Here is a 23,981-nt window from a genome sequence, read left to right as displayed (position 1 = left end):
GAAGAGATGTAGGCTGTGTCGCCCATTGAGTCTGCTGGGTCATTTAATGACATCATGGCGGATTTGATAATCTTGAATTCCGTTTTCTTGCATTTTCCATTCATCCCTTGACTTCCGAACATAATTTTAATGTGTATATCTCCATTTTGAATACAGTCTGTTCTCATATAATGTGTTTCTTCAACGTGAATCAGCTTTAACGTAATTAGAGAATTTCATAGGTCATAGATCATAGAATCCCTACAGTGTGGAAACAAACAGGCCCTTCAGTCCAACAAGTCCATACTGCCCCTCAGAACATCCCACTCATAACCCACCTAATCTACACATCACTGTACACTGGGCAATTTAGCATGGCCAACCCACCTAGCCTGCACATCTTTGGACTGTGGGAGGAAACCAGAGCACCCACAGGAAACTCCCTAGACCGTTATTTGTAGAGTGTGACCTTTCCATTACCTGTATTGGCTGTAATGCGTTTCTGGCCCCATTAGTTTAAATGGTGTGGCTGTTGTGCCATTTTCTTATAACGCAAAATCGCATGAGAACGGAACTATCACGTTATATCAGAACCAACTGTACTCTTAATGACCCAGCCTCACTAACACTCTGCAGTAATGAATGAACAAAACTTAAGAGATGGGCAATAAATGCTGGCCTAGCCAGCAATGCCCTCATCCCATGAATTTTTTTTTAATTTTAAATCCCACAGATTCAGCGCCCTCTCTGAGAGAAGTAATGCCTCCACACCACTATCTATCTTAAATGGGCAACTCCTTACTCTGAGATTTATGCCCTCTGGCCCTACACTTTGCTACAAGGGGAAACAACCTTTCAGCACCTTCCCTGTCAGGCCCCCCTAATACCTTGCATGTTTAAATGAAATTACCTCTCATTCTTCTAAACCTCCAATGAGTATAGACCCAAAGTACTGATCTTTTCATTTTAAAAAAAAAAAAAAAACCCTTCATGTCCAGGACCATCCTAGTGAACCTTCTCTGGATTGCCTCCAATGTCACTTTATCTTTCCTCAGAAATCAAAACTGTTCATGGTATTTAAGGCATGGTGTAATGCATTGTATAGTTTTGTCAAGACCTTGCTATTTTTATTTTGAATTCCCTTTCCATATAAAGGCCTTTCCTAATATCTGCTGAAGTTGTAGGCGTGTTAGGTTGTAGAAGAATTTTGGCTAAGCTGAAAACACAAAATGGTGTGCTGACCAGGAGGGAATTCAAATAACAAGTCTGGAGGGATAAAGGACATGGTTATTAGTGATGTCTTGGCCAAAATATATGTCTCAATCACATCTTAAAAACAGAATATCTGGTCATTATTATGTAGCTGCTTGCAGAAGTTTGCTATGCACAAATTGGCTCTGTGACTTTTCTGATGTTATAACAATGATTACTGTTATGGACCAGACCAAACTTTCCATCAAAATATATTAAGATGACAGGGTCCAGACCCTAACTTTTTTCTTTCTTTAAAGCTAAGTGTAAGGTGTTCCAGGTGCAACTTGATTGGTCAAACTATTTGACGTTAAGCAAAACACTTTTTTATTTTAACGGTAGTACAAAATGACGGACAAAATAAAACAAAAGTATTAGCTTAACAAAATAATAGATTTATTAACTGCTAATTAACTATTCCAATTTAATAATATCCTATAAACACCCCCTTGGCAAAAACAAATCCTGTAAAATATTGTCTCGTGCAATTCAAGCAGCAGGAAGAGAATCCCAGCTTTTAGTTGTAACAGAGGAATAATTGCTTCCACATCCAGGTTCAAGAGCCCAGCAACTGCTGCTAAAGGCTTAAACTAATAATCCTGGTTGTGTGGGGGCTTGGCCCCACTCGGACTGCTTCTATTGTTCCAACTTTAAAAAAAGAACCCAAGGCCTCTCAAGCTGTTTACTTTATTGGCTTTGAGCAGACTGCTCAGCATCTCTGTTTTAACCTTCCTTCGTTTTTTGACAAAATGCCCCACTTAAATCCATAGTAATGTCACTACATTTCAGAGAGCATTTCGTTGCCTGCAAAGTGCTTTGACTGTCTGGTAGTAAAAAGCTCTGTCTAACTGCAGGTCAAACAATTTTTTTCCACCGAGTTCATTGTGTTCGGCTAGAGTCACTCATTACTTCTTTCGAAATTCTTTAATTTTGGGACTTGATGCCTCTATTAAATGCAGTCTGTTTTGATCTGAAGAGGTACTTCATGAATTTTTGATTTTACTGATGATCTAATTTGCTCATGTTGTGGAGAGGAATAGATGGAACAGTCTGCTGTTGTGAGTCTTAGAATTGAGATGTGTAATAGTGAGACTTGGTTGTATTTTGATGGATGAGATTAATTGAGTTTAATTTCCACAATAATAATTCAGCTGTGGAAATGAAAACATTATCGGCAGACAAGTTCTTGTTTATTGTACAACTTTGATAAAATACCTTGGAGTTTTGGTAGCATGTTTCCACTCGATTTAAAATTTAATATTAGAATTTCCTTTTCACAGCAGAATTATTATAATAGAAGTTTAGTTTCTTGAAAGTTTTTATAGTAATTGACCCCAAATTCTATTTTGTAGATTCCCATTCAAAAGTAGCAGTTAGAAAAATCTGATAGTTGATACAATTGGTTGGTCTGAATGCATACCTCTTTCTGAAAAAGATCAAATCGCTGTGTTTTGAAAGAAGCTAACATACTAGAACTGCCCATAAATGGAGTCTAATCAGAGTTAAACTTTTGACTCGGTCTTTTTTGCACATTTGGGAAATGTTCTGACTATATATTTATATGTAATCACAGGTCAGCATTGCCTGCCCTGAAAGAATGGAACCAATTACAAAAGTGTCTCACATTCCACCAAGCCGATGGTCATTAGTCTGCAGCCTCTGCAAATTGAAGACTGGTGCCTGCATTCAGGTATGTCTCTCCTGCAAGACTCTGGTTAAGGGCTTGATAAATGGTTGAGTTGTATTCTTTCTCGACAGAAAGTGGTTAATGGTCCTCTACACTTTTTTCGTATGTATATATTCAACTGCTGTGCCACTGATTCTGACAGCGAATGATGTGTTATCTAAGCTGAATTTTCAGAAATTAACCAGGTACTTGTCAGGGACCTGATCATTATTATGTTATTGCCAAAATGTGGTCAAATATGCTTTCAGTTGAAAAGTGACTTCAGGTCAGTAACCTATTTACAAAAGGCCACTGGCATTGAAATCGCTTACAAGCAGGAGCCTGGATTCTTTATAGTTAGCTGCTGTTTGCAACTGGACCTTAATTCCCTGTTTCCAAATCATTAAATTGCTTTCTTTGCAACCCTCATTTTTTTTACAAGCTCTAGTATTGATCTGGCATCACAAATTGGAAGTTATTTTTCATTCACCTTTGAGGTTTGGACTTGGCTGGCAAGGCCAGCATTTGTTGCCTATCCCTAATTGCTCTTGAACTCAGCAATTTGATAGGCCATTCACTGGTAGTTGCAAGTCGACCATATTGTCGCGGGTCTAGAGTGAGTGTAAGCCAGACCAGGTAACAACAGCAGTCTTCCTTTCCCAAAAGGCATTAATGAGCCAAATGGTTTTTAACAACTATTGTTTACTAATACAATGGGTTTCAGTTTTAGATTTTATTAATCAAATTTCAATTTGACCACTGCAGCAAGTAGAATTTAACTCCCATCCCAGATCATTAGTCTGGGCCTCCAGATTACAAGGTCAGTGACACTACCACTGTACCATAATTTTCCGGTACTGTGTACTCAGTTGACAAACCTTTTTTTGCATCCAAGATCTCTGGCAGTTAAATTAATGAATCCATTTACCATTTCTATTGTTGACAGTTGTCATGGTCATTTAGCTTTGTATTCCAGATTCATTCCTGAGTTTAAATTCCACCAACTGTTATGGTGGGATTTGAACCTGTGCCCCCCACAATGTTGACCTGCCTTTAGGATTTCTAGATTTGTGACATTACCACTTCATTGTCTCCCTATAAAAGCTGTGTTCTGCAACAAAATTAGGTATGAACTTCTCAGGACCTTTTTGGTGTAGAGAGGAGAAAGTAACACATTTTACTTTCACCATGGCAGTTCTGTTTCATTCATAAAGCATGGCTGTTGCAGTAGTAATGGTTCTACAAGCTAGATTAGTTTGGTCTAACTTCCCCATTAATGCACTGGGATTTGAAGATGTGGGTGGTAAAGTCCATACTGACACATGGTTGTCACCTTTTAAATATGAGCGTTTTGAATCTTTCTTTGTTAGCAGATTCCTTTCAAATTTAGGACAGTGCCTGTATCTCTTCATAATTCAAGATTTTTCTAATTGTGCAGTCAATGTTTGTCATCTTAAATTTAAGAGCCTTGTCATGATAGAAGTGCTTAGAATTAAAATGTCAAAACTCACTTTTATATACTGGTGTCTGTCTGTATGTGTATCGGTGAACGTTATGACAACTAGCTGAATAATGGCCTCCTGTGCTGTAACCACTCTTGATTCTAACTTGCTGTTTAGCACTAGCTGTTGGATGGTGTTATTTTCATTCATTTGTTTGTTTCTCTTATTAATCCTCCAGTGCTCAGTGAAGAGCTGCATCACAGCCTTTCATGTCACTTGTGCTTTTGAACATAGTCTGGAGATGAAGACTATTTTGGATGATGGCGATGAGGTAAAATTCAAGTCTTACTGTCTCAAGCACAGCAAAGGTCGACAGAACCAAGATGGTGACTCTGAACAAAATGCAAAACTCAATGAGCAAAAACAGAAACAGACTGAAACCGAGAAGAAGGGTTTGCGTGCACAGAAACTTGAGGAGCTGGAGGAAGAATTTTACACTTTGGTAAAGGTTGCTGATGTGGCTAGTGAACTGCATCTCTCGGAGCAGGTGGTAGAATATATTTTTGAGTACTGGAAGCTAAAACGAAAAAGCAATTTCAGTAAACCGCTGTTGCCACCAAAGGAAGGAGAAGAAAATTGTTTGAATCAACATAAGGAGGACCGGATCCATTCCAGAATGAAGATGTTCATGCATCTGCGCCAAGACTTGGAAAGGGTTTGTTTTTTTTTATTTTTTTGTTTCCTATCTCTGTTATAATTGTGGGTTACAGGTAACTTGGAAGGAATGCTAAAAATTGAAATGCTGCTCATTTTTTTTAGGTGAGGAACCTTTGCTACATGGTGAGCAGAAGAGAGAAATTGAAGTTGTCACAGAGCAAAGTGCAAGAGCAACTTTTTAATTTGCATATCCAACTGATGAATCAGCAAATTTCTGCTGGTAAGTTTTATACATCGATTTTATTTCCTGTGCATTTAGTTCCTTTTCTCCTGACACTGCAATATTAAGGGGCATTGTTGTATTGGATGTTTTTTATTCATTGGATGAAGGCACCACTTGCTAGGACAACATTTATTGCCCATTCCTAATTGCCCACAGGGCAGTTAAGAGTCAGCCACATTAATGTGGGTCTGAAATCACATGTAAGCCAGACTAGGTAAGGATATTAGTTTCCTTCACTTGAGGGTATTAGTGAACCAATGGGTTTTTTTTTTTCTGTCAATCAATACCAGTTTCACGGTCATCATTCAACTGTTTTAATTCCGGATTTTTAATTGAATCCAAATTCCACCATCTGCCATAGTGGATTCATACCTGGGTCCCCAGGTCATTACCAGGGTCTCTGGATTAATAGTCCAGCAATCATATCACTGAGCCATTGCCTCCACTTAACCTACACTTGTGGGCTGGGGAATCTTTAAACCTTTTATTTTGAACATTGTAAGCACATGGAACAGTATCAGAAAAGATAGCAGATGCATTTCAAAAGGGGATTGGATCAATAGCCCTCGAAGGATTAAAGCATATTGAGATAGAAGTCACACTGCTTGATGAGGAAGAAAGTCCCTTAAGTTAGGGACTGTTCTTAGACTCCCATTATACTGATTTGAGAATATGACATCTCTTCATTGATGCTGGGTTAAAATCCTGATGCTTCCTGTCTAGCAGCATCTAACAATAGGCAGCTGTTCAAGAAGTGCTCACCACCATCTTTTCTCTTTTTTAGTGAAAATTAGAAATGTTGTCATTGTCAGCAATGCCCATAATCCATTTTTAATTTTTTTTTAAATTGTGATGATGAAAGTCGTAGTTCATGATAGCAATATTAAGACCCTGGGCTGATCATTATTGTGATAGACCAAATACTGTTTTCTCTCTCTTCAGAATTTTGTATTCTGTAATCATAGATTCATACAGAACAGAAGCAGACCCTTCGGTCCAACTTGTCCATGCCAACCAGAGATCTCAATCTGATCTAGGCCCATTTGCCGGCATGTGGCCATTATTCCTGTAAACACTTCCTACTCGTGTACCCATCCAGATGCCTTTTAAATGTTGGAATTGTACCTGCCTCCACCACTTCCTCTGGCAGCTCATTCCATGCATAACACAATCTATGTGAAACAGTTACCCCCTCAGGTCCCTTTTTAAATGTTTCTCATCTTGCCTTTAACCTATGCCCTATAGTTTTGGAATCCCTCCCTTAAGGAAAAAGACCCTGGCTACTCACCCTGTCCATGCCCCTCGTGATTTTATAAACCTCTGTAAGGTCACCCCTCAGCCTCTGCTCCAGGGACAATAGCTCCAGCCTATTCAGCCCCTCACTATAAAATAAAGCTTCCAGACCAAGCAATATCCTTGTAAATCTTTACTGCACCCTCTCTGTTTAACAACATTTTCTTTTGATTCACTGACAGTGTCCTCAAATTTCCTTTATCTACATTATAACTTGCATCTTCACTTATATTCAACTTGGGTTTAAATTTCTTTTTCTTCTTCAGATTTCTTTTCAGTATTTGAATTCCTGAGTTTCCTTCATATTGGTTATCCTTGTATATCTATTGTGCTTGTCATCCCTTGTTCTTGCACATGTTAGGAATGTTCTTGTCACAGTTTTGACAGCAGCCTATACACCGTATGCTACTGTTCCCCAAATACTTAAGCCTGCTCTAATCTGAGGTTGCTTAATCTTGCACATGTCTACTGTCAGTAACAGATTGGGGAAAAATATTGATGTGATATTTTGAATCCAATTCCAAATTTTTATAGTCTACGTATGAACGAGAAGTAGTAGTAGCCATTCTGCCCCTCGACCCTGCTCCACAATAAGCTCAAATCATTGTTAGCACAACTGATCTGATCTGATCTGATTGAAATTCAAATCTGCATTTTTACCTGCCTTGAACCTTTCAACTCCTTGCTCCTTATGTGCAGCATTTTGGCAAAGAGTTTTGCAACAAGGCTGATTTTCCTTCTGTGGGTTGATGCGGTGTAGACTAGAGCCATCCCTCCCTGCAATCAATCATCTGACCCTCCCTACTTGTTCCAAACTTCTTGTTGCATTAGGAAGTGTTTCCTCATTGTCTTTGTCTTTGGTTCTTTTTACCATTTACCTTTTTTTTAAACTGTATCCTCTGGTTCTCATCCCTTCTGCCAATTTAAATCATTTTCCTTATGTACTCAGTTCAAACCCCTCATGACGAAGCTGTTCAAAATCGACCTTTTACTTCCGTCAATGTTCTGATGCACTTGATCTGGCCCAAGTGACTTGTTGATATTTAAATACAGCTGGACTTTTCTAATCCTCCTGTTATGAATTCGTAGCTCATTCAGTTAAACTTCTATCTCTTTGTGCCATGAGTTTCAAACAGCTTGTTTGACAATGATGTGAGAAAAGTACTCCTTCGATACCTCAGCTACGCCCTCTGCTTTCATTGGTAACTAACTGTTTTGATTCCTAATTAGCCACACTTTTTTTCCTTTTTTACCTGTCTTTCCTCATTATGTATGTGCCTAGAGAAGTCTTGGATTCCTTCTTGCATAAGTTGCCTACTCTAATAGTTGGAACCTACAGAATACGCTCCTTGTAATAGTTCTTAGCTCTACCCAAGTAAGATTCTACCTTGACCCCTCTGAAATCCTTGTTTTCAAGCACTATATAATATTCTCTTTTCAGTATAGTGCTGTTTCTCCATTTTTCCTTATCATTCCTGAACACCTTGGTCTGGTCCTTGTTTTTGTGAACTAAGTCTCTCGTTCCTCCATGCATCCACTTGACTATCTGCAATTGCAGCTCACCAACCTTATTTATCACATTACATGTGCATATATGCCCAGCAAAACCAACTTTTGCCTTCACTGAATTCATGCTTATTGTGTAGCTTTTAATGCCCGACTATTTCTTACTCACACTGCTTCTCTTGCAATTCATTGTGTATTTTTCCCTCTCTCTTGTTACTTCCAGGCTTCCATCTCCCTTTTCAAAGTAACTTTAAATTTGGGGGGTGAGGGAACAAGGGGAGCATATTTGCGATTTAAGTTTACACATTTTCTCCTCATTTTAAGGGCTTCCTTTGACTATACCACGAGAAGGATTGATGTTCCAGGACCCTCCAAGAATCACAATAAAACTAAAAACAGCCACAAAACCCTCGCAAAACATCAACAATGGTACGACCACTACTGCCAATGGTCCACTTTCCCTCAACGTTGATGGTAGTTTGTACAGTAAAAACAATTTGGCAATACCACAAAGCTCGAGAACTAGTGAAAAGAAGTTACAGTCCAATCACTGGCTTAAACCTGATGACAGAAGCAATGGACTGTTGCTAACTGGTAGTCGCCATAAGCAGAATGTTCAAGCGGGTAGTTCACTGCTATCCCCCGAATGTCATGTGCAGCAGACATCTGGCAAGCCTGCTACGCTTCACATAACACTACGTGGACAATCAGCTGATGCCAATGGAAAGATGCGAGACAACAATAAACCAGGGTTACTTAAATCAAATGGCCTAAGAGGAAGATCAGGCATTATTATTCAGAGAGACTGTTCCAGTCAAACCACCTATGACAAAGTGGCAACTCTTACAAACCATTTTGCCAACCAGGGCACTTTCAGAAAATCAAAGTTGGGGGAATTTAGCCAGCCTTGCAAAGACCGATTGGATGGTTTAGTGAGGACTTCAGAAGACTTCCAAAACTGTGAAAAGCCTCTAAAAAGGGGGTCGGCCAAAGATCGCCTGTGGAGTAAGCAGCTGTCTGAGCATCAGACAATGGCAGCATACCAGGATAATGATGGTTACTGTCCTGATGTTGAATTGAGCGACTCTGAGACTGAAGCTGACATTAGGCAGGAAAGGAGCAGGCTACGGAAAAGAAACTCTGAAGAAAATCCTAGCCAAGACTATGGGAGAGATTCTCGGTCACGGCAACACAACAAGGACAGCAGACCTAGGTTAAACATGCTTTGTCACATCAATTCAGTACAGAGGTGATCAATACTTGAATGACTGAGGACATTGTGCTAAATGTAATTGAGCCAATATTAGTCCCTTTTTTAATAGCTCTGTATGGGCAGCAATATTTGAATTTGCTGTGGATTACACTCCAGAATGATTTGCCCCATGAACAGAGATGAATGACAAGTGTATTTCTATCAATGTTTTTACAGATGCAAGTTTTACTTTAAAATTAAATGCCTTAAGGTGATCCTGGGGCATTACAACAACTGAACTATTAAGGAACTTTTTAATTGTTTTCCTGGTGACTGGCATTGTTTTATTATTTGCAGCATGTTCTTGGACACAACCAGCTGCACTGAAAGTTTCTTTTTTTGTTAATCTTGGGGGTGGGGGGAGGGGGGGATATACATTAACTACTAATTGCCTCCAAAAAAGTTTTTCCCAGACTGTAATCACTGTAATCACTTAACTTGGTGTTTTACAATTACGAAACTCATAGTATATGTACTCCATGAAAAGTTCTGCATTGCTGACGAATTTTTTTTTTTTGAAGACAACTATTGTGCTGTATAGATCTATTGTTGGCCATCCTCTAGGCCAATCTGTTTCTTGAATTTTGCCGTGCCCCCCCCCCACCCCCCCACCCTTCCTTGCCTTTTCCTATCATCACTCCTCCCCAACCCCCTTCCCTGGAACAAACCACCTTGTGTCACTCTGCAGTGGCCTTAGTTTTGTCCAGTTACGGCCAATTACAAATTTCAGTTTCTTGATAATGTCAAGTAGAATCTTATGTTCTACTTAAACTGCTCAGTTAGATTTTCATAGCTTGATTGTTCTAGACTAACATGGTAGTTGCAGTGAGCTGCTGCCTAGCCCAGGAAACCAGGGAGGAAAAATGAGAAGAAAATGAAAGCTTAATTTATTTTGCTATGGAGAGGAAGCACTTGAGGTTTTTTCCAAGTATAAGGACACTCTAAACGTGTGTTATGTTGGAGAAGATTAAGGTGATGCATTAATGCCATGTCTGACCTAATATCCAAATGGTCAATCCACACGAATTCCTGCTGCCATACTTCTTGAATTAACTAAATGGAAAATGACCTCAGATTTACAACTTTCCGTGTTTTTTTTCAATGTGAGCCCTACTAGTCATTGATGTTATGTATTTTGTTGATGTTTGCAGCTTTTTGTTTAATGTCATTGTATTTTATTTCTAGTTTTCCTAATGTTGCAGCAAAAAAATATAGCTTGCCTCAGTTACTCACTTAAAGGCAAGCAGGGAAGACCCAGATTTACCACTGTCCATTTCTTTTTCCTATCAGTATTTGTATTTGACCCACACAACCAAAAGTTCAAAGTTTTACCAAAAAAGTACAAGAGAAAGCATGATAGTAAATAAGTGTAATGTTCTTTATTACTGAAGCTAGAAAATACTAACTTAGTTCTACTGTTTTAAGCACTAAAATACAGTGAATTTGCACAAGGCATTATATAATCCAGAATAGGTTAAATGTACCACCCCCCCACCCACTGCAATGTATTGTAAAATGTTTCTAGTTTGGGAAAGCAAATTTAAGCCACAAGTTTCATCCCATTCATGTACTGTTCAAACACAAAGCATTTGCATTGCTGTTTGTCTCTTCCAGGCATCTCTTTGTGGGTGTATGAAACTTAGCAATGTGGGGTGTAGGGTTACTAATGTCTCTCTGGATGCCCTTCCTCCATCTTGACCTTGGGATTTCTGACAAACATCACCCCAGCACCACCTCCCCTCCCCTTCTTTGCCATTGATTTCTGCCTCCCTGTCCTTATTCCTGTTCAATACACCATTCTATTTGTTCTGTTTAATGTTCTGTAATTTTTTTCAAAGTTTAAAGTTGTACTTTCATTATTGGCATTTCATGGGACAAAGGGAAATATTAGTTCCCTTTTATAAATAGCGGGTTTTAGGTGCTCGAGCAGCAGAAGCCATTGTGTAACTTTTGCTCCCTCTGCCTCTGGTGAAAAATATGCATGAAGTGTTTTGTGGTGCTACCATAATAGATTCTGCTGCAAATTAACACCATAAAGCTCTTGGTGTTGTTTCTTGCCTTGAGTTGAGGCTTTTTTTTATTTTTGAGGAAAACTTTGCATCCTTCTCTAGAAATGAAGGATAGCCTAAAATGTTACTGTGTTTTAAAACACAATCATTCTAGGTAATGGGAGAAAGGACAGAAAACAAGCTTGTCCTTAAGACATGTATGATAGTTAATGTGTTCAGATACACTGATAATTGTCTTTAAATATGAATCTTTGTTTCCTAAATTGTGTTTGTATTTCAGTTGTTTTATATATTGAAATTTCTGGAGTTTTCTCACTGACCTTTTCCAGAGCATCCTCTTTTACAGGTAGTTTTCTGATTAAAAAAAATTAGATAAAATGTTCTTGTAATTATTTATTAGAGGTATTTGCTCTAACTGCATTATAATTCTTGGATACAAGTTCTAAAAGAGCAGTTGAATAAAATCTGTCACTAAGCTTATAGTTTACAGGGCAGCAGTGTTATCTGCCCTTTAATATGCGTAGGAGATGTAGGCAATGCACAGTAGACATCTTGAGCCCCTAGAAAATATCGCCAGCAGCACCTCTGCAAACTCTAACAGCAGGATAGGTGCTCCATTATTTGCACGTCTCGGACTGATTTCCCAAGCATTGAGGCACTAGTTACTGACAGTTCGCTGCATTGGGTGGGCCACATAATTTGTCTGACATTAGACTTCCAAAACAAGCTTTCTACTTCAGAGTCTGTGTCACAGCAGTTGGTTACCAGTAGGGCAGAGCAAAATGCTACATCATACCCTCCTAGTCCCTTAGAAAAGGAAATAATATCCCCATCAACTCGTGGGACTCACTTGCCCAAGACCACCCAAAATGAAGAACAAACATCTGGAATAGGCCATGCACAAACAGCCAAAGGAGCATTGAAAAATCTGAGCACCATCCTCTTGTCTCTTACAACGCCACATGCTCCACCTGTGCCAGAGTATGCAGATCAAGCATTTGACCATGTAGTTACCTTAGAGTCCACAAATCTGAGTTTGAAGAAAATCATCTTTGGTCCCAAGGGATTGCTGAAGAAAGTGGTGATCTTTTAGTATTAAGAGAATCTCTCTCTTTATTCTGCAACAGTTCTAAATTTTTCTATCGCACCCACTTGGTTTGATAAATGGCCTGTGATCAAATAAACAAATAGCAAAGATCTTTAAAATGTCATTAACAAATATAGAAAATAATCAAGGAAGCTAATGGGATGTTGTTCTTTGTATCTAGAGGACTGAAGGACAAGGATGCGCAAGCTATGCAAAACCCTGGTTAGACCCCACTTGGAGTACTATAAGCAGACCTAGGCACCACATCTTCAAAAGAATATATTAGCTTTGGAGGGAGTACAACATAGGTTTACAATAATGATGCCTGAACTTCAGATGTTAAATTATAACAAGAGATTATACAAATTAAGGCTGTTTTCTCTAGAATTTAGAAGGTGAAGGGTGATCTGATCAAAGTCTTCAAGATATTAACAAGAACTGACAAGGTAAATAAATATAAAACCAATTTTACTGGTTGGAAATTATAAAGCTGGGGGGCATAGTCTGAGAATTGGGGGCCAGACCATTGAGGAAAGATGTTTGGAAGTGCATTAATACATGAGGGTTGTAGATGTTTGGAACTCTTCCATAAACAGCAGTTGATGCTAGATCAGTTGTTAATTTGAAGTCTGAGGTAGATAAATGTTTATTAAGCAAAAGTGTACAGGGATATGGGCCAAAGGCAGGTATATGGAGTTTGGCCACACATCAGCCATGATCACATTGGCAGAAAAGGCTTGAAGAGCTGAAAGTAACAGGAATAGGCCAATGTTCCTGTACGTTCTGTAGCAAAATCATTTCCATCTAACACCACTGTTAACATTGTGGAGCTATCACTGGCTTGAAGGTTATTTAGATCAGTCATCACGTCACTTGTTCTCAACAGAAATGGGCAAACTTTTTTCCCATGGTATAAATTGTGCTCATTGAAAATTGGCATTTCTTGCATTTGTTCTGATGTCTACAAGACAGTTTTTGACAACATTTATCTTTTCAGCTGTATTTAATAAATTGAGGACAATTTATTTTCACTGTCAATCATGTGAAACTTCCAAGAAGACTTGTGAAGCAGAGTCTTAACTCTTTATCTTCACAGATGCTGCCAGACCTGCCGAATTTCTCCAGCACCTTGTTTCTGTTTCGGATCTCCAGTGTCTGCAGTATTTTGATTCTATTCAAACGTGAAGCCTGGCCAAGTGAACTATGAATCAGCCTGAAGAATTAATGTTCATAAATCATTGTACAAGAATGCAATGTCATCTGCTACTTTCAGATTGGCAAGTGCTTGTTTGACCTATTAATAACAGTAGACCAGGGAACCTTTTGTGAATTAAACAAAGCATGTTATGCCCTGAATGTACTTGGTCTCCTTTGAAGACCTCTAGTAGAGATGGCAAATTCATTTTTTTTCCCTCAGGATTGTTGTCTCTCTACTGAATAGATGAATTAACAGTGAGAGTGCCAGAAGAAAGCGCTGATTTATTGGAAAATAGATTGCTGTATTAAGAGTATGGTAGAGCAAGATGTAAACCTTGACTCCAAGTCTAGGCATCAGAAGCAAGGATAATGAGAGGCATTCACTTCTTGTTTCAATCATTTCAGCTAAGCTGTCTTTGACTCTTTCTTTTCTTCCTTCATCAGACTCTTCCTAAAGTGCACCAGTTAGTCTCTTGACCCTGACTGAGCCAGACCATTTGGCAGGAATTTTCTCATGGACTTTGAAATGCAATCATGATCCAATAACAGTCATGAGCCTGCAATGTTCAGCCACCTGTATGTGACTTGCCCTGAATGACCAGACGTGGATTGGCTCTGTAAGATGAACAGTCAGTAAGTGGCCTGCCTGCCCCTCTGCTCATCTGTATCATGGCTAAAACCTCATCTTGCATTCAGGTAATCCTGGTCTAATGCTCACCAGAATTAATTGTTGCTTTCAACTTAAAATTCCAGGAAAAAGTTGTTTTCATTCAATTTAAATGAAACAACTGTTAAAGGTCAAAATCCATGTAACACATAGATCTTCTCATAAGAGTGCACGTTTTTAAGATGTTGACAGCGTCCCTTGTGGTTACAAAATGCATTGTAAACTTACTAGCTTTATCTTTTACAGCACCTATGGAAATGTGAAAGCAGTAATGATATGGAAAATACAGACCCGTTATTACGCTGGCAATTGGTTTTACTTCACTTTGGATATCCATGTACGGTTGATCATACGCATCTGAAATGATTGGATAGATGCTTAATGGGGAGAAAACGTTAGAGGTATGGCTAGAGACCAAAGCAATATGGTTAATTGGCTTTACTAAAATACAAGTAAAAGCACAATGGCCACCTGTTTTAATTATCCCTTTCTTCAACTGTATTTCCCAGCTACCATTCTCCCTCCTATGTTGACCTGCATTCTTCTTCAACTCGCTGTGTAAAAAGAATGCAAAAGACTTTAATGACCTCAATGTTCCAAAATACTTTACAGCCGCTGAAGTGCTTTTGAAATATAGTCACTGTAGGAAATCCCCTTTTAGGGAAGGGAACTGCCATCCTTACTTGGTCTGGACTACATGTGATTTCAGCCACACAGCAATGTGGTTGACTATTAACTGCCCCAGGATGGGCGATAAATGTGGCGATGCCTTCATCCCATAAATGAATAATTTTTTTTTTAATGTAGTATTTGGTTTATAAAGAGCAAGCTCCTACAGCCAGTGATGTGGTGACCAAATAATTTTTTTTCTAATGTTGGTTAAGGAATGAATATTAGCTAGCATACCTTGGATAATTCTTTCTTTTGAAATAGTTTAATAGGATCTTTTATGTCCAGGATAAGAGAAATGGGCCTCTGTTTAAAGGACGATGCCTCTGACAGTGTAGCGTGCCCCTAGAATTGCACTGGATTGTCAGCAACTAATTTTGCAAGTGTCTGGAGTAGGAAACTTCTGACTTGGATAAATCTCCCACCAACTGAGCCACACGTCGCACTCCTTTAACCACTTCCTATGTGAATACCTCCTGGCTAGATTTCATGTTGACCACAACATTACAAACCACTTGTATCAAGATCACCAGCCATATCCTATTCCAGTGGTTTTATTGCAGTCTATTCTGTTCAAACTTCAGCCTACACCAGTGGCATAATTGATCAATAACCTTTTTTATTATCTTTTCTTGGCCTTTTTCAGTTCCCTTTGTGCATGACAATTACTTTCCTGAACTCTCTCAAAGTTACCAACAGAATGCTTCAGTGTTCCATGTTTGGCTCTATCATATTAGTTGCACAATCTTGTAGCATTCCAGCATGAGCTATGATTTAATACATATGCTAAGAGAACACATCTAGCTTATCTCTGCAATACTTTGCTATTATGCAATTGCCAAATAGATCGTGTTGGATGCCTAGACTGAAGGATCAGTACTAGAACTGTGCAGAAAGCTGGATAAACTGAGCAATATGCACAGACTGAAATGGGTCAGATTTGATTAATGTTAGTGTGCTATGCTGACATCTTGAGTCTGATTAAATTACTGAAGCTTTTACTGTACTGCAATGAACGCAATGCATTGATTCATTCTTTTTGGCAGACTTAAATCAGTCTCCTCAGGACCTCACCATTAAGTGTATAAGTCCTGTTCTGATTTGGACAAATTGATTGCTTTGCTGTGTATCATAGCACTGGAATTGTAACCTGCAAAAGTAAACTGAACAATGCAAATCTATCACAGATGAGGTTAACATCTTGTTGCAGAAAAGTCAAGCCCTTTGTTTCACTTGGTATTGCCAGAAAATGTTCTACTCGCGAAAACGCAGAATTGTTAGCTATAGTTTCCATAGGAACCATCACCTGGCCCTGTACTTTAAGATGATGCCTAATTGAAGTCATAAGTTTCTATTATGGGCATTCATGGAACCTGAGCAGGCTGATTCTTACCTTGTATTGGGGTGCAGAATTTGCTTAATTTTCTGTCCTGCTCTGTCACCACTATGTTATCATTTAAGATGAGCAGACTCAAAGCATGATGTAGTTTGATGGACAAGTTAATGCCATTCTGAACAATTGGTAGCGAGCACTGCCACCCGCCCAAAAAAAAAGTTATGATTAATGCTGGTAAGCTTTCAGGAGAACTTCAGAGTATTTGTTGCTGTCCACCCATCGAATGTTGGCTAATTATAAAGTTGAGAGAAAGCGTGTCTGGATCACTGAAAACTGACCACTTCATCTAAATTGATTTTCCTTTAAAAGGAGTTTTGCCTGATGTGCTTGTGCAGCTGGCTTTAGGAAGGACAATGTAGCTTTATTCGATGCTCTTTGCATTGAATCCTGAGGATGCGCAGAGCGCAGTCCAGGTCTCCCTGAACGACTGGAGCATGGTGACAACAACTCTGTAAACTAGGGCTTGTCATATCTTGTAATTTGTAGAAGGCTGCGCTGGTGAAACTGATCCCATGGATCTCCTTGTGAGTGGTGGCCTTTTGCAGGAATTACTTGTTAAGTTATAGGAAGCATTTAACATTGCAGTGTGTCTTCTTCAACATACATAGGAGATGAAGTATTTGAGGTGGTTAGGGTGGGATGCTGTTTGGTGGGTCAGTGTAGACTCGATGAGCTGAATGGCCTGCTTCCATACTGTAGGGATTCTATAATTCTGTCGGTCTCCCATTGAGGACCTTATCAAAAGCTTTGCCAAGTAGACCAAGTCAAATGCATTGTATTCGTCTATGTACCTCGTGACCTCTTCAAATGATTTTAATCAAGTTGGTCAGACATGAACATGTCCCCCCACAGCCCCCCCCCCCCCCCCCCCGCCCCGAGAAAAGAAAAAAAAAAAGCTGAATGTTCTCAATTAATCCCTGCCTCTCTAAGTGCAGGTTTAATTCTGCCCCTTAGAATTGCTTCTAATATTTTTGTCCTCATTGAGGCTAAGGCTAGAGTATAGTACTTTGGTATGTAGTTTCCTGGTTTATCCCTTTGCTCCCTTATTGGAAAAAAAAGTGCTACTTTGGCTGTCTTCCAGTCCTTTGGCACTTCTCATAGCCAGAGAGGAATTGAAAATTGCTAGAAAACTATTGAAACTTGTCCTCTTCACAATAGACATTACTGTCTGTGTCATCTGCAAATTTAGCTGTCATGCCTTTATTCTGCTTGTTGTAAATTTGGAAAGCAAGGGACCAAAGAAGACCTTAAACTCCACTCTCACATACTAACAATCAGGAAAAATACCACTTTACGTATGCTGATTTCTACCAGCCAGCAATTTTCTATCCATGCTAACATGCTACCTCCTACATCATTCACTTTGCACAAAAGCCTTTTAGAAATCCAAGTACAGTACAACTACGGACTCCCCTTTATTGATAGTGCATGTTACTCCTTGCTTAAGTATGATGCCTCTTACTCAAAATCATGCTGACTCTTCCCAATTATCTTGAATCTTTCTAAGTATACAGCTTATCTCGTTAATTATTAATTCTAACACCATCCCTGAGCCAGCTGTCAAAAAAACTGGCTTATACTTTCCTGCCTCTGTCCCTTGAAATTACTACTTTCCAGTCTGAGAACTATTTTGGAAGATTGATACTTGTGCATCTAATAACTCATTTAACAAGCTCTTTTAAGATCCTAGGATGAAGTCCATCTGAAGCTGAAGACTTGTCTGCAGCTAGCTGCGTTTACCTGGTGCCATTCCCTCGTGTTTGTAACTTTACCAAGTTTCTTTCCCACCTCCTGATTTATTGCTATTACTGGAATCTTTGTTTGTAGTTTTGGACCACATCTGAAGTAATGTATGCAGGTTTGGCCTCCTTACCTGAGGAGGGGTGTTCCAACCTTGGACTGCAATGAAGGTTTACTAGTTTGATTACTGGGATATATGGAGAGAAACTGGATTGGCTGTACTATCCTCATTGGAGTTTAGAAGAATGAGGGAGCCTGACTTTCATGCCCACGTGGTTGCCCTTATTTAATGTTAAAATACTTGTCTTAGATTCACTCTTCCTTTCGAACCAAATGTAAATTACAATCAAGTTGTGATCACGGCGACCCAAAGGAGCTTTAACTCAAGTCACATTTATGAAATACAAAGTCGAATTTTAACTTGCTCTATGGTTGGTTCCAGACATGCTGCTCTGAGAAATTATCTCCAAAAGCAACCTATGAACTCTTTACCATTTAGAGTTAATGTTTTGAGTCTAGTATGACTCTGAAGCAGTTATACTGGACTCAAAACATTGATCTGTTTCGCTCCACAGATACTGCCAGACCTGCTGAGTTTTTCCAGAACTGTCTTTGTTTTAGATTTACATTGTCCACACAACTTTGCTTTTGCACTGTCAATTTGATGACTTTGTTGTGAAAGCAATGCATCTTCATTTTTGTTATTCATCTCATCTTTACTGTCTATGTATTCAGTTTATTCCCTTCTTGACATTCTCTGATCTTCACTTCTTGTGTTGTTTTGCTCACCTGCCTTGATTCTACCCTTTGATTCATTACATTTTGGCCAAGCTTGAATACTGACCATATTGTCTGCTTTAAAGGCCTCTCTACTTCCCTAGTTGTTCAGTTTGCTAGAGCACTGGTCCCAGCACAGTCCAAATGCAAACTGTCTCAACAGTACAGCCAACATTAAGCCACACAATGGTTCAGTGGCTAGCATCGCTGCTTCACCATGCCAGGAACCAGATTTGATGCTGTGCTCGGGCAACTGTCTGTGTGGTGTTTGCACATTGTCCCCATGTCTGTGTGGGGTTCCTGTGGGTGCTCCAGTTTCCTACAATAGTCCAAAGATGTGCCGGTTAGGTGGACTGGCCGTGCTAAATTACCCATTGTGTCCAGAGCTGTGCAGGATGGGTGGGTTAGCCATGGGGAAATGCAGGTTTACAGAGAGAAGATAGGGAGGTGGGTCTGGGTGGGGTGCTCTTCGGAGGGGTGGTGTAGACTCGATGGGCCAAAAGGCCTGCTGCTCTTCTAAGAATTCTGATTTTCCCCAGCAAGGATTCTAGTATCCCACAAATCAGACTGGCTTCTTCCATACCAGTCTTCATGGCATGTATTCATTTAACTAATGTAATGTGACCTTGCAAATTGGCGCAAGGCTCAGGTAATAATCCAGGTATTATTATCCTTGATGTTGTGCTGCTAAGTTTGGTGGCCAGTTTTACCATACTGTCTAAGTGGAACCTCTTTCATTGTCATGGTCCATGTAGATACCAATGACATAGACAGGACAATTACAGCTCATAAAATCTGAGCAGAAACTGCTTGAGGTATAAGTGCCTTGCCTGGATCACACTAGCATCCAGGGGCTTTCAAATGCTGCAGCAGTGACATGACCTGTCATGATATGTATAAAGTTATTTCTAAATTGATGAGGCTAAATTTATTCAACACCTTTTTTATTTCCTTTTTTTATATATTTTCTTAACCCCAACATCTGTTCCTGTACAATTTTAAACCTTAAGAAATAGAATTGACCTTTGGTGACCTTATTGAGGTATTCAAAACTTATGAACAGTTTTGACTGGATAAAGAAGGATATTCTGTTTCCACTACTTGGTATGTCAGTAACTAGGGATCACAATTTCAAGATGGTCAGCAAGAGAGCTAGAAGTGAGATGAGGAGAAACTTCTTTACTCAACTGTTAGGATTTGGAATACGCAGCCTGGGAGAGTGGTGGAGGTGGATTCCATAGGAGGTTTAAAAAGAGACCTGGAAAAATATTTGGAAGTGATGAATTTAGAGGGCTACAGAGATGGGGTTGCTGGGTAGCTCTTTCAGGAGCTTCTACAGCTGCATTAATTCAAATGGCCTCCTTGCCAAACTGCTAGCATTTCCTCTAGTAGAATAAGAACCAATTCTAAACTGCCAGCTCTCTGCTTCCGGGTTGTCCTTTGACTTGCTCTTTGAAATGATGCTGACTACCTTCTTTTTTTTGCCCACTGTTCTGACTGATGCTAACTGCATCTGGTTCTTTTCCCTTGTTCTTTCAATTGTCTTTTCCAATAAATTATCTGAGACAATTGAGCTGATATGAAATTTTCTAATTTGCCAATGAAAGGTTTGATTGAATCGTAGTTGAGGTTAATTTTTGAGCTTAACAGCCAAACCTTTCCAGACTGCCTTTCACACGTGGTGTCAACTGCTTTTGAAACTATTTACTTTTATTGAAACCTACAACTTACTGTTCTGAGTCGCAGCTTTTATTAATACTAGACAAGTCAGATTCCAGAGTGAAACCTGATTTGATTTGCAAGTTTTATTTTTTCAAATTGTTCACTGTAGTGATCAGTTGCTAAGCATATTCACAAGCAGCTGCCAATGTTCTTGTAAAAAGCATCGAAGTTTGTAACATTAAAGAAAAACTATAAATGATGGTAGGATCCTTCCAAATCATAAATAGTAAGAAAAGAAAGTTTTCAATTCCTTTTCCTCAATATCTTTTACAAAACTCGACTCCGTTGAAGTATTTCAGAGATAGTAGGAACTGCAGATGCTGGAGAATCTGAGATAACCAGGTGTAGAGCTGGATGAACACAGCAGGCCAAGCAGCATCAGAGGAGCAGGAAGGCTGACATTTCGGGCCTAGAGCCTCCTTCAGAAATGGGGCGGGGAAGGGGGTTCTGAAATAAATAGAGAGAGGGGGGGAGGCGGATAGAAGATGGATAGAGGAGAAGATAGGTGGAGAGGAGACAGACAGGTCAAAGAGGCGGGGGTGGAGCCAGTGTAGGTGGGGAGGTAGGGAGGAGATAGGTCAGTCCAGGGAGGATGGACAAGTCAAGGAGGCAGGATGAGGTTGGCTGGTAGGAGATGGGGGTGGGGCTTGAGGTGGGAGGAAGGACAGGTTAGGGAGGCGGGGACGAACTGGGCTGGTTTTGGGATGCGGTGGGGGAGGGGAGATTTTGAAGCTTGTGAAATCCACATTGATACCATTTGGCTGCAGGGTTCCCAAGCGGAATGAGTTGCTGTTCCTGCAACCTTCGGGCAGCATCATTGTGGCACTGCAGGAGGCCCAGGATGGACATGTCGTCTGAGGAATGGGAGGGGGAGTTGAAATGGTTCGTGACTGGGAGGTGCAGTTGTTTAGTGAGAACTGAGCGTAGGTGTCCCCAAGCCTCCGCTTGGTTTCCCCCATGTAGAGGAGGCCACAGCGGGGACAGCGGATGCAGTATACCACATTAGCAGATGTGCAGGTGAACATCTGCTTGATGTGGAAAGTCGTCTTGAGGCCTGGGATGGGGATGAGGAGGGAGGTGTAGGGGCAGGTGTAGCACTTCCTGCGGTTGCAAGGAAAAGTGCCGGGGGTGGTGGGGCTGGAGGGGAGTGTAGAGCAGACAAGGGAGTCATGGAGAGAGATAAAGGTGGGGAGGGAAAGATGTCTTTGGTGGTGGGGTCTGATCGCAGATGGCAGAAGTGTCGGAGGATGATGCGTTGGATCCGGAGGTTGGTGGGGTGGTATGTGAGGACGAGGGGGATTCTTTTGGCTGTTATTGCGGGGAGGGGGTGTGAGGGATGAATTGCGGGAAATGCGGGAGACACAGTCAAGGGCGTTCTCGACTACTGAGGGGGGGACGTTGCGGTCCTTGAAAAACGAGGACATCTGAGATGTATGGGAGTGGAATGCCTCATCCTGGGAGCAGATGTGGCGGAGGCGAAGGAATTGGGAATAGGAGATGGCATTTTTGCAGGAAGCTGGGTGAGAGGAGGTGTATTCTAGGTAGATGTGGGAGTCGGTGGGCTTGAAATGGATATCGGTTTCTCGGTGTTTTCCAGAGATGAAGACAGAGGTCCAGGAAGGAGAGAGAGGTATTAGAGATGGTCCAGGTGAACTTAAGGTTGGGGTGGAAGGTGTTGAAGTGGATGAACTGTTCGAGCTCCTCGTGGGAGCATGAGGCGGTACCGATACAGTCATCAATGTAATGGAGGAAGAGGTGGGGTTTAGGGCCAGTGTAGCTACGGAAGAGGGATTGTTCCACATAACCTACAAAGAGGCAGGCATAGCTTGAGCCCATGCGGGTACCCATGGCCACCCCCTTTGTCTGTAGGAAGTGGGAGGAATTGAAAGAGATTGAAGGAATTGAAAGGACTTCAAGCTTCAAAATCTCCCCTCCCCCTACCGCATCCCAAAACCAGCACAGCTCGTCCCCGCCTCCTTAACTATTCCTCCCACCTCAAGCCCCACCCCCATCTCCTACCTACTAACCTCATCCCGTCCATCCGTCCTCCCTGGACTGACCTATCTCCTCCCTACCTCCCCACCTACACTCTCCTTTACTGGCTCCATCCCCGCCTCTTTGACCTGTCTGTCTCCTCTCCACCTATCTTCTCCTCTATCCATCTTCTATCCGCCTCCCCCTCTCTCCCTATTTATTTCAGAACCCCCTTCCCCTCCCCCATTTCTGAAGAAGGGTCTAGGCCCAAAACGTCAGCCTTCCTGCTCCTATGATGCTGCTTCACCTGCTGTGTTCATCCAGCTCGACATCTTGTTATATCTGTTGAAGTATCACTCCCATTCTACACTCTCTCTCTTTTAAAAATTTGTACTCAACTATTGAAGTCGCAAGTGTTTACTTTTGGCAATTTTCCACACATTCACCAGATATGATTCGCTTTGTTACTGCCTTTCCAAAGCGCACAAGCCAACTCATTGCCTTTTCTCACTGAAACTCGAAGAAAATAAAAACTCCTCCCAGTTACCTAGACTACTTTTGGGCTGTAAAACAGTGCTTCTGACTTACAGATTTGAACTGCACCTGCTTCTGGCCTCTGGCCTCCCGCTTTCTGTTTGGGTCTCAATTGCTTAGTGTTTACTAAGTTAAGACTTATCTCTCTCGGTATTGTTTGGTTTAAGTCACATGATTTCTTGGAAATGCTGCTATGATCCACTATTTTTAAGAAGTTTCTGCCCCTTAAATAAGAGATCATCATCACAACTGAAAGCTAAGAACCCAATTGCCATTACTTTTCGAATCAAGTATTGGAAACTTTGTTGTATTGTAACATACTTTGGGGTGAAAGTATATTGGATAAACTTTGCCTGATCATGTGCAAACAGCAGGCCAGCATTTGTCAATGAATTTCCTGAATATCTTTGGTAGAATGTGTGAACCATATTTAAAAGACTGGTATTCATATGTTTCACCTTTTTACTGTCACTAATAAATGTTTTGCAGCGCTTCATATGCAATGCTATGCTGACATTGAGTTCAGTACAATCCCAGAATCTGAATGATTAAGGAAGGAATCTTGATGAACCAGTTTCTATATTCCAAGTGTCTCTTCTGTGCTGCACTGAACTGAGTCTAGATTTACAGCCTCGTGACTGAGATGAGATCACTATGAACTGACTAGTTTGAGCAGAGGACACTTTTTTTCCTAGGTTACTGTTAGCCTGTGGTGTTTCTCATTGTAAATTTGTGAGACAAGTTTTTGCAAAATAATTGTATTATGTCCATATCATGGATGAATGATCAATGTAATATTTTGTTAGTGAAGTGTTAAAGCAAGTCCTTGCCTACCTTCCTAAATGAATGTAAATGATATCTTTTCCTGGTTTTCCAGACA

At 40.4% G+C, this 23,981-nt stretch overlaps 1 protein-coding gene across 4 annotated transcripts in view; it reads left to right on the top strand.

The window, feature by feature from the left end:
* The window catches only part of jade3 (jade family PHD finger 3), a 49,646-nt gene extending 37,933 nt beyond the window's left edge, over nucleotides 1-11,713 (top strand). For all 4 annotated transcript variants that reach the window (XM_020517291.2, XM_020517282.2, XM_048597576.1 and 1 more), the window contains 4 exons: nucleotides 2,804-2,920; nucleotides 4,577-5,053; nucleotides 5,158-5,275; nucleotides 8,402-11,713. In XM_020517291.2, coding sequence (XP_020372880.2) covers nucleotides 2,804-2,920; nucleotides 4,577-5,053; nucleotides 5,158-5,275; nucleotides 8,402-9,330 — 1,641 coding nt within the window. In that variant the 3' untranslated portion in view covers nucleotides 9,331-11,713. The remainder of the gene's footprint in view (nucleotides 1-2,803; nucleotides 2,921-4,576; nucleotides 5,054-5,157; nucleotides 5,276-8,401) is intronic.
* The last annotated feature ends 12,268 nt before the right edge of the window (nucleotides 11,714-23,981 follow it).

This window comes from Rhincodon typus, chromosome 6 (assembly GCF_021869965.1).
Source record: "Rhincodon typus isolate 14 chromosome 6, sRhiTyp1.1, whole genome shotgun sequence".
Taxonomy (NCBI): domain Eukaryota; kingdom Metazoa; phylum Chordata; class Chondrichthyes; order Orectolobiformes; family Rhincodontidae; genus Rhincodon; species Rhincodon typus.
The sequence above is the reverse complement of the archived record's forward strand: the minus strand, read 5'-3'. Positions and strand labels throughout refer to the sequence as shown.